This window comes from Gambusia affinis, linkage group LG05, assembly GCF_019740435.1.
Source record: "Gambusia affinis linkage group LG05, SWU_Gaff_1.0, whole genome shotgun sequence".
In the NCBI taxonomy this organism is placed as follows: domain Eukaryota; kingdom Metazoa; phylum Chordata; class Actinopteri; order Cyprinodontiformes; family Poeciliidae; genus Gambusia; species Gambusia affinis.
The window spans coordinates 22,938,142-22,953,688 of record NC_057872.1 but is presented as its reverse complement, the minus strand read 5'-3'; the positions used below and the strand labels follow the sequence as shown (position 1 = coordinate 22,953,688).

General features: G+C 36.2%; 1 protein-coding gene across 1 annotated transcript in view; it reads right to left on the bottom strand.

Moving 5' to 3' along the window:
* Window positions 1-15,547, bottom strand: part of LOC122831126 (thrombospondin type-1 domain-containing protein 7A) — a 229,094-nt gene that overhangs the window by 120,702 nt on the left and 92,845 nt on the right. Inside the window, exon 5 of the mRNA XM_044117078.1 lies at window positions 3,967-4,801. Within this exon, the coding sequence (XP_043973013.1) occupies window positions 3,967-4,801 (835 nt within the window). The remainder of the gene's footprint in view (window positions 1-3,966; window positions 4,802-15,547) is intronic.

The window sequence follows — 15,547 nt, the reverse complement described above, 5'->3', positions numbered from 1 at the left end:
AACAGAGCCAAGCACCGAAGCACATAATAACCTCTTTTCACAGCCAAATAATCCACAACTCCTTATTTGGGGGTTCATAGGAGAGCGATCGCAAATACAACAGTACCAGTTCTTTTCCCCTGGGTTACATATATATGCTGCTAAAGTCTAACGGGTTCGTAACGTGTAGCTACAGCAGATGTATGCGTCTGACAGCTGCATAATATTGGCAGGAAGAGGAACGTGGAGCTACTTTACAGAATATGTGAAATTGGTCTGTCTATTCACAGACACCTTGACTTTAACAATCGCCTCATAAGAAATAGGGAGGATGAAACTCAGACTGGAAATATGCTTTGCTTCAAGTATGAAGCTTTCTGTAAGGACAGATTTATTTTAGTAACAACAGGAATCATGTTCTGCTTGTCATAAGACAGATGAAAGTCTGAGGGAGGTTTTTGTTGGAAAAAAAACCAGGAGAATAGGAGGTGATTTCTTTCCAAAATATTTTAATAATAATGGAAAACGCACCATCGGAAGGTTGTTAATGTTTTATTCTGCTTACAATTCATAATGTAATAAGAAATTATCAATAATTATATTAATAAAATATGAATCTTAAGAACATAAGTCTGTGTCTTGATGAAATTATATGTAAAAAGATAGTTTAAATGGGACCTACTATGCAAAATTTGCATTTTCCACATTTTTCTACTTCCATCTGGGTCTCAACTGCTTCTATAAACAACCTAAGATCTAAAAAACCCTTTTTTGGCAATATCTTAAGGTATTTTAGTGTCTTTAAAATGAGCTGTTTCAAAAACCTCCCAAAAGTTATGTGAGATTTGACCTGCGGCGTTACCTAGCAACCACACCCAGGCCCAGCCCTGTTACCTAGCAACGCAAGCAGAGTTCCGGCATGTTACCTACTCATAAAGTAGTACCAAAGAGAAGTGAACTAAACACTAATGCAAACCACACTTTGTATATTCTTATTCCTAAATAATGTTGAAAATCAGGTATTAATTTTATTCCGCTTCAAAGTGTTTTGTTGGTATTTTATGTTAGGTCAAAGCAATGTAGTAACGTAGTTAAATTTGGTGTCGTACTTTCGAAAAGTATCTCAAGACTTGCTTTCTTCGCTCTCATCAAAAAATAAATAAAAATAAATTTTTTTAAAAACATGCGTTCTATAAATTGTATGATGAGCTATAACAGTTGCCAGGACACTTCTATCAGCTTTCATCAGAGCAAATCAACAATAAATGTCCAACAAATTAAACCAAAATCCAAGCTTTACAAAGTTTATCCTCGATATGTCCGTCTAATAAAAATTATTTCAGTTCATTTAGAACACAGGTGTCCAAAGAGTGGGCCGGGGGCCATTTTTGGCCCATGAAATATGTTTTGTTTGGCCACAAGTCAAACTATTTTGGTCAGTAGGAAACAATTAATGACCCCAAAAAATTTGTAAATTGTTTTTCTTTTAATAGGGCAACAATCCAAAACCCTTTTAATGTTTTGTATCTAATCAGATCTGATTATAAAATTGTGTTTTTGTTGTCAGTCAGAAAAATCACAAACTAGTTTTTAAATTTTCAATTTACTGAATTTTGTGGTCCTCCGGTAGTTTAAATTTCCCTGTTTTGGCCCTCAGGATAAAAAGTTTGGACACCACTGCTTCAGAACGTTCCTCCAGATTTTCCAAAAACACATTAAAAAATTTAAAATCCTCCACAAGTTTAGGAAGCGATAGTATCTTGTGTGAGCAAATACTCTCACTGACAGGTTTGACAGAAACATACAAATACAAGTTTTCTTTGGAAACATTTGATTTTAGTCGACTGCGAAGTTCCAGAACTTCCTGTCAGAGATTTTGCTCTCAGATACGTTGTTAGACGGGAAGAGTCTTCAGAGAGTGAATGGAAACTGACAGCTATTAATCTTTCTTATTTTCAGTTTGACAGTGCATCTTTGTAGCGCTCAGCGAGGATAATGACGGGTCAAACAGGTTAGATTTGACATCAAGAAATTCTGATTTAAAGAATATGTGTTGGATAATAGTTCCCCACTTAAAGTATTTTGAAGAGCTGTAATTTTTACTTTCTTTTATTTGAGTAAAATAACTGACTTGTCTCACTATTCTTTTGAAAATGTTGAAACTATTACCTTTCTTCCTATCTGCAATCATTTGAACTTTGACCTTTTGAATCAACAAATGTTTCAAAGCAAGAAAAACGTAAAATTACACATGAAGGACAGTTAGTCTTTTTTCCATCCTAAAAAACTCTTTGGAGATGCATCTTCTTAAAACAGACATCCAGCTAAGTATGCGCAACACAAGAAAAAAGATGGAGTGAGACCTCTTGTTTTCCTTGGACATCCTTGGAAAGGTTTGTGAAACTAATAAGGTCAGAAAAACCAAATCTCTCAATTCAAAATATATTTTCTTTCAGAATTAGGAAGAATTGGACATTTGGCTTCAGAAGAGACATGAGTATAAAACATGGTTCACACAAAAATGTGTTTTAGCAGCAAGTCACCAGTCAGACCATTGACAAGACCATAGGTAATATTGGAGATACTAACCTTTCTCAGGTAAGAAAACGTTTTTTTCCGAGTTGTTGTTTTTTTTTTTTTTTTTAACTGCTTTACTTTTTGCTTCCTCTGTCAATCAAACAGCATCTGCTGATGTCTTCCACATAAAACAAATCTATGTTTTTATTCCTGGAAATGAACTGTGGCAGTGAAATCCTGTTACTCACCTACAGCGTCTGAGTCGGATAAAAGGAAGCAGATGAAGTCTGATTGTATATTTTCTTATTTTAACTTCTTCTTATTTAATGGACAGATGCAGCTGTAGGCAGAGTGGAGTGACTGTATCATCAAAATTTTTCCTCAAACATTTTAGAGATTACTCAGAGCATTGAAAGTAAAAACATCATGTAGCATCCCATGGTACATTTTTTCTTTCTAATTTTGTATCTATTTCTCAAATATGAACATGAAAATTAACACAAGTAAGGCCAAACAGGAGACATTTAAAAATGACCCTATAAATATAAAATGCTTTGAATTTTATTTTAGATTCATAATTGCATTTTAAACTTTTATGAACTAGCAATAAGTTCTCTGTCATTCTGAGTAATGGTCAATTTTCTAACGAAGTTTAAAACAAAACAAAAAACACCCAATACATTTTTTTTTACGTGTGAAAAGCATCAAAGTCATGGTTTGACATGAGAATGATCTCATGTCACAGAGAGACATTTTTTGTCATTTCTTTCCGCAGAACTCGACATCAAATTCACTTTAATGGTAGTTCTTCCTCTTAGCTTTGACACTGTGGTACTAAAAAAGACCCAGCCGACAATCGTCTTCCTCGGTGTGTCGCCTGCTGACAGGGAGGAGCGAAATTCAGCAGGACAAATCCGACGTGTTCCACTGTCATGAGCAGCAGACGGATCATAGGGCAGGAAATTAGATTAAAATGACAGGAAGATATACAAATACTAAAATTCAAGTCATCCTTGATCTTTGTTCAACATATAAAAGTGCAGAAAAAAATAAAACATACAGAAAAGGATGAGAAAAAGTAAGAAACCTGACTTTAAAAACAACTTACTGTAACAGAAAAACTGTTTATCGCTGTCATTGGTGGCCTTGCTAACTCGCATGCAAGTTAGCAAATGGGCATGATTTACAGCGCTAAGCCCCGCCTCCTGGTTCTGATTGGTTGTTTCCAATTAGCACTGTGAGAAGGTAGATGAGTTTGATTTTTTACATTTTATTTGTCTCATACTATGCTGCCACGACATGGAGACAGTTTCACAAATATGTAACAAAAAATATATAGCTTTTTAAAAAAGGATTAAGTACTGAAGCTTTAATATTTAGTTTTCAGTTTGATTTTTGATTTTTTGGCCTAATCTTGTAGAAACGTTTACAGCCACACAGAGTAATAATAATCCAAAGTGAGGTACTTACTTGCGCCCCACTTTGCTGCCGTTCCGGTGGATGCAGGCCACTTCCCGGGTCTGGTATCCCACCTGGATGTCCCAGAACGGACTGTCCTGGCGGTTCAGCCGGTTCCTGGACCGTTTCTTTTGAATCAGCTCCCTGGTTTCAGGATCCTTCACTCCTCCTCGTTCCCTGAGCCCCTGACCTTTGCCTTTCCGCCGTTTCGCCTGCCGTGCGGTCCGGGTCTGGGTCAGGACGCAGGGGGTCCACGGTCCGACCCTAAGGCTGTACAGGCCTTCCGGACCCACACAAGCTCCCGGTTTACAGGACTGGAACTCGGTGAGGTTCGGGCAACCGGCTCCTCCGAAAAGCGGAGGAACCAGGACGCTGCGGACTCTGTTCCTGAGGCCCGTTCCGCACGTTTTGGAGCAGGAGGTCCATGGCGAATATTCGGTGACCACGCAGTCCTGAGGGCAAGGGATCAAACACGCCTGCTCCAGGCGCGGCTTGGGCTCAAAGTACTCACAGATGGCGTCCTCTGCTGGGGACCCATCCGCCTTGAGCGTGCAGCCCACCTCCCGGGTCTGAATGCCCTCCTCGCCGCCGCTGCAAGTGAACTGCCGCGCGGCGCCAAAGGTCCTGGCCGACACCGGCACGCATTCATTCCAGGCTCCCAGCTGCCAGTCGTACAGGTCCTTGTGCCAGTCGCACACGCGGAAGCAGTTCCTCTGGTTGGAGGGCCGCTGAGCCTGGTCACAGTTGGTGTGGAGGGTCGTCCAGCCGTCCACGTGGGCGCACCAGACCGCCCGGCTTTGGCTGCCGCCCGGGCCGCAGTCGCTGCCCATGCATCGCCCCCACGGACCTGGGGAGCGAACGGACAGGATCAGACATGGCGAGGAGGAAGTAGCAACGTTAGCAAAATAAATAAAATCCTATTTGATACATGAAACTGTCTTTGGTGAGTTACAGTTATAGTAGTAACAGATAGATGCTGCTTTATTTGGAAATGTTTTTCTATACTGCAGTCACTGCAAAAACATACAATTTTACCAAGAATTTTTGACTAGTTTCTAGTGCAAATATGTTAGTACAATCAAGAGAAGGCAAAACCAGTTTACAAGCAACTTTTTAGCAAGAACTAAGATCTTTTTTAAGACGTTAAATTCTTAATAATGTTGATGAAAAAGTCTCAAGTTTCACTGGCAGATTATTTCACTTATAAAATGGAAAAATGTCTTGTTATAAGTGAAATAATCTGACAGTTGAACTAGAACTTTGTCATTAATATCAAGGAGTTATTTACTCTAAACAAGCTCATATGTTGCTGAAAAGTTACTTGTAAGTCAATTTGGTGTTATTTTAAGTACACTAAGATATTTGCATTAAAACTAGACAAACTAGACTTAGTAGAAGTATTTTTTTCCGGTGCAAAGTCTAGATGTGTTATGTGTAGTGCTAAGTTACACTCAGATGGGTAACAACACTGCAAAAAGAAAATCTTAGCAAGTATTTTTGGTCTATAAAAAGTAATTTTTCACAAGTAACTTTTCAACAAGATATAGCAGTTTTTCTTCAGTTTTAAGTCAATAACTCCTTAATATTGATTAAAATATATTGCTGTAAGTGAAACAATCTGCTGGTTGAATTAGCAGATTGTGTCATCCTGTATTTTATAGTTTTGTAGAAGAAGAGAGAGTGAGGAGGAAGAAAATAAAAACGTCAAAAGACAGTTGTGTGATTCATAGTCATTTTTTTATTGGCTATGAATTTGAGAAACAATTATTTCTCAGATTCTGGTGAGTGTGAGCAAATTTAAGAGCAGTTAGAATAACAACCATAAATCTTATATTGTTCTAATTTAAAAGGATAATGAGCCATAAATTAACAAGCTGGACAAAAGCTTGTATATCCATTGAATTTTCTCAAATTTTCAAACACAAAGCTTGAAATATCTTTTTTGAATCAGATTGTGGTGCTAAGCCGATCAGCGATTTATAAACTAACATCAATATTTTAAAGTCAGGGGGCCAGAAAACATTGAATTTGACTCAACAAATTAACCGAATCTGCAGGAAAATAAATCTAACAACACCACTGGAAAACTTGGAAAACTGGTTTGATTAAAAATGAATTGGGGGAGAAAATAACAGAAAAGTTAGGATGCAGCAGGTACAAATTGATACACAAAATTACCCCTTGATTCGTTTTTCTAAATGGTAAACAGCAAGTGAATGTTGTTATTTTATTTAAATCTGGGATAGTGGTGGTTCTTGGTGATCAAAGGGAAGCAGCTGAAAGACCAAAGTGCTGTGAATTATCTGTGGTATTCATCAAACCTTATTGCGTATTGCTTCAAACATTCAATACCAGCCATTCTCCAAGCAAACATCTCCGGCCCAGACATACACTTTCATTGCACGAATATTCAACCCAGTGCACAGATGATGCAAAGAACAGCACATGTTTGCAAATGTTGCAGAAACTGAGTCATTTAGTGAGATTTTAAAGTATCTGTGCCATCAGGAATTGTGATCTAAACTACGGTAATAAATAAGGGACAAAACTCTGTTGCAAACTCTCAAAATGATCTTGTGTGTTTTATGAGCTGGACAGTTTTCTTCAGAAAACTAAAATGATTTATATTGTATTATATATCACAGCTTAGAAAACTACAATGGTGCATTAAGGCTATTTTAGATATAAAACTTCTTTTAAGAAACTCAGACATTTTTAGATTAAACTCTGAAATGTTTTGAAAGACTAAAAAAACAAACAAACAAAAACAACCAATGACATTTCTGAGTTAAAAAGTCAAAACATTTCTACAAAAGAAAACTCAGACATTTTATGATTTCTAGAAGAAAAAAAAAGAACATTTCTGAATTTGAAAAGTCAAAATTTAATAGCAAAAACCCCTGAAATTTTGAGATTAATTTCAGAAACTTTGCAGAAAAGAACATGGACATTTCTGAGTTTCAAAACCTTTTCCTGAAAAGTTTTTTTTCTGGAAAATGTGATTTTCTTTCTAGCAAATTTGCGACATTTAAAAACGCATAAATTTCCATGTTTTTCTAGAATATTTCAGATTAATTTCAAAATCCCACTCTTTTTCTAGCTAATTTCTGACTATTTTTGAATTAATTTTCAAGATTTTTTGGCAGAAATGCACTCCTTTTTTCTACACTGGCCCTAATTTGCTGTCATAAGCAACAGCCCTTTAAGCGTTCTTAAATGTTTTGATCTAAAATTAACCAACTTGTAATCAAACATAACGAAAAAAAATAGGATTAATTAACACAGTTTGGCTTGTGTCATCCAAAGGTTATTAATACCACAACAGGAGAGAAATCTAATTAAATAGAAAGCTTCACATTTCAACTAGCAGGCTGATTATGTTAGTATGTGGCAAATCAAAATGCTTCTAGTTATAATTAGATATCACAGCAACAAAGAGCGATCTGTGGTGACAGCGGCCATCTGTAGCCTGTTGTTTCCATCAGAGGAACTAGAGAGGTTCTGTAACAAGTTCGTCAAAAGTGGTTTGTTTGGCTAAAAAGTTATTTTCTCCCTGACCTTTATTGTTGCCAGGCTGCTCTCGGCAGTTGGTGGTTACCGTAGCAACCAGTAACTGACAGCTCCTCCCCCTTTTTCTGTTGCCATGTCGTAACTGCGGTATGTTAGGATCAGATCTGTTTTCTTTACAAGTACTATATTTCAACACATATTTTAGACAAACTTTATGCGTAATATTGCCATATTTTGTATATGTTTTAAACCGTCACCTGTATTTTAGCTGTGTTTAATGTTACAACTATTAACTGCTGTCAACTGTTATTTATTGTATCTTTTTAATGTATAGGACTTTTATCATTTTTAAAGCAAAGTAATGCTTTGTGTGATAGTTTTTGAATGTTATGTGGGTGATTTTATCTCATGGATTAAAAATATATATATTATTTGTCATTTATGTTAAAAATTAGAGTAGTTATGTGGGTTAAAGGTGTAAATTTATGTTAAATACTATACAGTCAGAGGCAGCGTCCCTTTTTCTGTTGCTGTCTGTATATTTGAGGCTGAGGTTAACCGCCAACTTGATTTTCTGTCTTGTTAGAATAAATGCAATGGACCTGAGTATGTCTGTTGTCAAACAAAGAAGGGTTACAAATACAAGGTTTAAAAAATGCAATTACTAGTTTAAAAAAACCCAAGACTAATATGCAGATTAAAATGTAGTAAATTCTGTTAAATTTTGAAAATAAAACACATAACTAGGCCAGTCGCAATAAGAAAACATGGTAAATTAAATAAAATGATTTATCATTTTTTGCTGGTGGATGAAAAACATTGACCAACATATTTGATCTGTATGATTTTGGTGATGCACTCATCAAAATGTAATGTTTGTTCAGTTGTTGACTGTATGGGTTTTTCTTTAAAAACGTTGTAATGTTGTGTTTTTGCGATGTAAAGCACCTTGCTGCTGAAATGTGTTATACAGAGAAACTAGATTGATTGATGTAAAAGTTTTCAGTCTGGTGTTTTGGTCTCAAGTAGCCTTTATTTTTGAAGGACAATTTTGTTTCCAGAGACTTCATAATTCATTTTATTTGTTGCTTTGTTTATGATTTGGTCATATTTATTTTGGATATTTAAGATGTCTGGCAGCTCCAGTGTTAAATGATCATCAGAATTTAAAGTTTATTGATCTATGAGAATGTGATCACAGTTTTATGCCATTATTGCCATTATATATGTTGAAAAGGGTCTGAAAACAACAATATTATCGATTATCACAATAACTTCTGGGACAATTTATCGTCCAGGGAAAACTGTTATTGTGACAGGCCTACACAAAAAACTCAAATCTAATCAGTGAGACAGAGTCCGTCTCCAGGTCAGAGGTGAGCTGCAAAACTGCAACACACCTCTGAATGTTCTGCCTCACATTGTGAAAAACAGACAGAGAACCAAAGTTTTACCTCCAAATATTAACATAAAGCCTCATTAGCATAAAAATTACTTTTTAATATTGCATGAAGCATCATTTGAATCTGTGAAATACAGTTTCACATCAATGTGTTAAGTTTGGCAGGCTGCAATCAGGATGATAAATTACTGCTAATCTGATCAATTTAAATTAATTTATTTAATTAATAAATAACTCTGCACGTCATAAACTAACATTGGCTAACGTTTTTATTTCTACTATTGCACAAAAGGGGTTTGCAAATTTTATTCCCTTAAGGGAGTTTTAATCTCCTCCCATCCTCAGATGTTCTTGTAATCAGATAATCTCACACTTCTTCAGTCTTTTTGAAGGTCAAAGTACAACTACAGGATTAAAAATCAAAGGAAAACAGCAGGAAAAGGCTTTGGAAGAAACTTCAGACAGAATAGTGACTCAGACCATCTTGAAAGATAGTTTCAAAATCTTTTAAATTTAAAAAGAAGTGGCTGGTGGTGAAATCTGGACAGAACTCTAATTGTACTGTAAACAAAAATATTAAAGAGAATCAGCAGTGGAGGTTTAAGTGTCTTTAAGCTTAATGAACATCCAGTAAATATGTTTAATTTTAAACATATTTATTAGAAATCTAGTGATTCAGATTATGATTTATTTAAAAAAAAATCTTCTAGCAGTGTGTTGTGTAGCCAAGTAAAAGGTCTACAAAAATCAAGAAAATGTCATGATGAAGTAATAAGTTGGCCTAAGATCTCTCCTGGCATCATCTCCCATCATTTCATCTCCCATCATCTTTGTCGTGTTTGGGTCGTGATTTCCTCCCTGTCAGAACCAGAGTCTGATCTCTGACTGGGCCTCAAATGTCCATTTAATGAACGCCGTCTTTGTCCCTGCAGGGTCAGCCTCACTAATGAATGGGTCACTGTGTTTCCCTCTCTCTGCTCACGTCTGTTTATGGTTTATGTTTTTGCTCTCCAAAACAGGATGTCTCTCGCCGGCTCTGCAGGGTCAGAGTTCACCTGGGGTTCATGTCTGCGGCGCAGTGTTTAAGCCTGCAGACGAGATCCGACTTCACTACGTTTAAAACAATGTGGACGGAAAAACAAAGTGCTGAATAAAAAAATGAGCAACAATCACAAGGTTTTAAGAAAACCTAGATAAAATATTTTCAGCTGGTCTCAAAACTCCTCCACTGTATTGTCAGAGTGGGTCAAAATCTGCAGTAGAATAATATTATGTAGAAATGGACTGAAGGGTGACATGAAGAGGGTAAAATTTAGAAATGAATCCAGGTAACAAGCAAGATTTAATAAAAGAAATAAACATTTTTTTAAGATTGTTTCAAAGTACTTAGAGTTACGTTTTATACTGTTCTGAAACACTGATGCTGGTATCGTGTCCTCTAACTTGTCAATTTTTGTCACTTCCAATACCGATATCTGAGGTTCAGTATCGACCAATAAATCAGAGCTTTTCAATTACATATTTATTTGATAAATCAGCTCCAGTAAGGCACATTTAAATATAACTTCACATGTTTGGTCAGACATGTAAAAAACAACTTTAAGGCCAAAACCATCTACTATTTATGTTTAGTTGATAAGGATTGCTTTTATTTAACTCTTTATAGAAACATTTCTTGCATTTCTTGTTGATGTTACTGTTAAAAAAAATCACTTTTCAGGTTGAGGAAGCAACTTAACTTAATCACTTCTTAGATCAAGTAACCAGTAAAGTAAGTTATGTCTTAAAGGATCCACCTGATTAATTTCCAACACTGATCTTAATTAAATATTCAGGTCTATAAAAGCAAATTTAGCCACTTACTCAACTAGTTGTCTGTTTTAAAAATGAACAATTTTGTACAAAAATCCCAGCATCTTGTAATTGTAACTGATGATGGGAGCAAATCGTAAAAATTAAAAAGCAAAAACTAACTTAGATCATTTAGCTAGCTTTATTTATCGCAGTTCTGCACAACTTATGCAAACATTTTGAGCAGATTGTAAATTCTGGGGTGAGTTTTGACTTTAATAAATGACTAAATCCAGCTATTGTTTTGACAGCGAGCACTTTCTGATCAACTCTCGGCGAGGCGTCCTGGTAGAGGGACTTAACCCTGTAACTCAGAAACTGCATGTTTCTGTTGACGCTGGGAGGACAAAGTGTTACCATCTTGAACTTTCTGCCTTGAGCCACATTAAGCTCAGCAGTAAATTCACTTGCCAAGAGCTACAAAGTAAATCTGCAACTGAAGCAGACAGACAGACAGACAGACAGACAGGCAGACAGGCAGGCAGGCAGGCAGACAGACAGACAGACAGACAGACAGGCAGGCAGGCAGACAGACAGACAGACAGACAGACAGGCAGACAGGCAGGCAGGCAGGCAGACAGACAGACAGGCAGGCAGACAGACAGACAGACAGACAGGCAGGCAGGCAGACAGACAGACAGACAGACAGGCAGGCAGACAGACAGACAGACAGACAGACTGTGCGTTACATCATTGTGCTCCCTGTTGTTTGGTTCCTCATCAAGACCTTTTCTGTGTTAATGGCCGACATCAAAACACGAGACGTTAATGTGTTAGAAGAAAAAAGCTGAATATGAGGGAGAGAAAGAAAATGACCAGCGGCTAACACTTTACATCTGAAGGAATATTTTCAGCAGCTTAGCATTCATGAAAGACGGTTAACCCCGACCTGCTTTCAGTGTGAAGGAGGCCCTGGGCAGCCGAGCGACATTGACTCAAACTGGGTGTAAATTTCATTAACTGTAATACTGCGATTATGTGAGGATGGCTTGAAGGAAATGCTTTGATGACGAACTATTCATCACGTCCATGCAGCAGCTGCAAAACAGGCATTTTAACTCATTGTTAAACGAGTCTCCTTCGTTTTTATCTGCGCTGCTCTCTGCATACAGAACCAGGATTACAGCTTAATGACACCAAGTGGGTCCCATTTAATGGGCTCATTACCTTAAATTGACTTCCTGAGTTAAATGTAAAATATGGAGAACAGGTTGGTTCCCTCGGTGAATTAATTTCACTCAACTATGAGTTTATCTTCACATCTGATTAGACTTATTTTAATTTCCCAGAGTTGGGAAGTAACGAGTTACATTTACTCAATTACATTTACTTTTTGGAACAAAAATATTTTTACTACTCTGTACTTTTTACTTTTACTTGAGTAATTGTACTATGAATTATTTCTACTCTTACTTGAGTAAAATGTCTGAATTTTCTGCACTGAAAGAAAAACAAACATCACCAGACGCAAACACACAGTTAGTTTTATAGTTTAAATTTTTTGTGTACTCTGTCAGCAATATGTTGCCACTTTGCCACGAGAACACACAGAGGAAACCCAGAAAAATCACAAATGTGCCTATAAATACATAAATAAATAAATACACAAATAATATTAAATAAAAATATAAATGATCAGCTCCCTCAGACTTTTTGAAATGTGTCAAAGTGTTCTTGATTGGTAATACTCTGTGGGTTTCTATGGGTTCTTAAAGGCTAAAAGGAAATAAAAAGAAACTTTTAGTTTATTCAAGCAAATCTTTGAGCTTAAAAAAAACCTAACAATCTGAAGAGAAAATAAGAAAATATAAAAATCCTACAAAGCTCAAATCTTACCCAGTATTTCTGGTCTACTTTCAAGTGCAAATATCTTAATCCAATTTAAATAAGACAAAACTAAGTAACTTTTCTCCAAGAAACAGGATACTGTTTAATAAATAACTCCTTAATATTGACGAAAAATATTAGTTCAACTGGCAGATTATTTCATTTGCAGAAAGGGAAAATGTCTTGTCATAAATGGAATAATCTGCTAGTTGAAGAAGAACTATTTCATCAATATTAAGGAATTATTTATATAAAATAAGCTTGCTGAAAAGTGTCTTGTAAGTTCGTTTTGTCTTATTTGATGTGTTAATTTACTCGACCCAGAAACTAGACAAAAACTAAAATATTTGGTAAGATTTTGTGTTTTTTTTATTATCCTGCATCTGCTGTATGTTTGAGTTTTAGCCAACAAGGTTTTGGGAATCAACCCAAATGGAGGTAGAATATTATTTTTTCATGTATTTCCAGAGACTTTACTAAATAAATTGGAGCAAGTCGTGAGAAAGACGGTAAGTAAACGGTTTTAAGATCCAATTTAAAACTGGTTCTGTTGTTGTCGACTGCAGCGCTTCATCCTTTGGGCGAAGATGCTTGGTCAATTATTCATGTGCCAAAGATAAAAGTGTTAAACAAAAATACAAGAATTCATATAAGACGATCCAGGTACTGGACTCAAAACAGGTGAAAAAAAAAAACAGGGAAGGAGAAACTTTGCGAGAGCGTAACATCACTTTGAAATGTTTTATTAGTAGGTTCACTAAAATGTAACAAACATTACTTTAACAACACAGTCATGAAAGTATTGTAAAGTTTATTAAATTAACTCAGTTACTCAAAATCTAAAAGGTTTCTGTGTAAAATGTTAAAATCAAGGTGTAATGGGCAAAATCAAAGATAAATAATCAATGTAAAATTAATGGCAGTATCATTCGATTTTTGCCCTACAAACGTTTGAGTTGGATAAACTTTTTATTCCCACTCAGTTTTCTTTTCCATACTCATCCAAACATGCAGGATAATCCAAAAGTTTCCACACTTTTTGGATAAGAGGCTAAAAAAACTTTTAAATCTGTTTTGTTTCAACAAAGTCTGGTTGCTTGGAAGCAAAATTTGAGAAATAAGAGATAACATTTATTTTTCTGATTAATTAAAATCCTTTCAGCGAAGGAAGGAGGACAAAGTTCACAGTGCTGATGTGTTATTACCTGGTTTAACAAACCTTGTATAATGAGGTTAGCAGAGTCCTTTTCTGGGTAAAATGTAAATTCTCATGAGGTTAAGTTGAATTATTTTGTTTTGTGACAGCGAGCCAGAAAGGGGGGGAAGACAGGGTTGTTTTCTGCGGTTTACAGATAAGTTGTGTTTGTTTGTGAGCTCATAAACAGCCCCAGAGGATGGATGAGTGACAAGATAAACGAGAGGAAACATGTTCTACTCCTAATAACACCCACATGCTCCGGTGGTGACAATAATGGTTGCTGGCAACATCAAAGAAGTTTTCTAAATTCCTCGAGCCGAAGGGTCAGAGACGACGACGAAGCGCCGATCCGGAGCGCCGATCCGGAGCGACGCACCTGCAGCCGGAAGCTCTATTCTCAAAATGTCTCCGATTTAAATGAGCGTCTATCGCAACTCGGTTTTAACTGTCAGTTTGCAACGCGAACAGATTCAAACTGCTCTGAAGTAACAGACTGTCAGGAAAATTGTCAGGGCTGTCAGTAAAATAAACTCCATAATTTTCTCAAAAAACACTTTCAATTCCTCGTGGGCTCGGCGGATGACAAACACAGGAGTGATAAAGATGTCTGGTGCTCAGGTGCTGAGCAGAAATGTGAAAAGACATCAAAGATCAAACAACCAACAAACCCCTGACATGCTCCAAATTATCTCACAGGGAGGAAGCATCAGTTTTCCTACATGTAAACACAATGATTCAGCCGCTGGAAGGGAAATGGTTTGTTCCACAGAGACGGTTTAAACACTGCGATCACAAGCATACAGGATAAACAAACATGTCTAGATTTTATAAATTGCAGGTTGAAAATGAACACAGTGATGCAGCAAGCTGCTCACATAATTCGTTATGAACAATCTTCACTGGTTTGCTGTGCTCTTCCACTTCTCTCCGTTTGCTCATATAACAAAATTTCACATTTCGAAAACAAATTTGCTCAATGGAAACACGACAATTTCTAAAAAATCTAGTTCAGGAGGAGGTGGTTGGTTTAGTATTCAAAACTGCAATGCAAACAATTTTTTTCACATCACACGAGTCACATGAGGAAAAACCGGATGTTACTACTGGTGAAAACGACAAAGAAAAAGATGACAGGAAGTAGTTTGAGGACGATGGCGCAGCATGTTTTTTAATGACTTATCAAGTGTGATTTTAATTATTATATATTTTAATTGTCTTATTCAATTGTGAAACTGTATTTTTTTTACGTTAGCATACTATTGACAAAGTTTTTCACAGATTTGCGATGGAAGCTAATGCTGTTCCTCACAAATAATCACTATGTTTAACTTTGTAATGTCTGAAATGTTTAAATCCACGTTTTTGTTTTTGTTTTTTGTTTTTAAAGAATCTTTAGGAAAACATTTTATTGTCTCAAACCAAACATCTAGGTTTTCCAGGTTTTCATATTCAGGACGGTTTAAAAGAAGTTATTTAGTTTTAAACGTAATTTAGAAATGCTAACTGCTCGTGTTTCCTGGTTTTATCCAAACGTCCATCCTGATGTTTTTTAAAGTGAAATTTCTCATGTTAGCAACGCTGAGCTTCTTTTGAAAAAGTTTGTCTGGACAGTTTTGGGCGGGTTCTTAAAATTTGGGCTGCTTTTCACAGCATTTTTAGAAAGTATTCAGAGGGAAATTCTATCAAAATAGCTGTCATTGTGTGTCAGAAAAGCATCAGACTTTTAATTAAAGGCCATGTTACTGCTCTTATTTTATTTGATCATTTATTTTTATATCTCTATAATCTAAATAATGTCACACTCA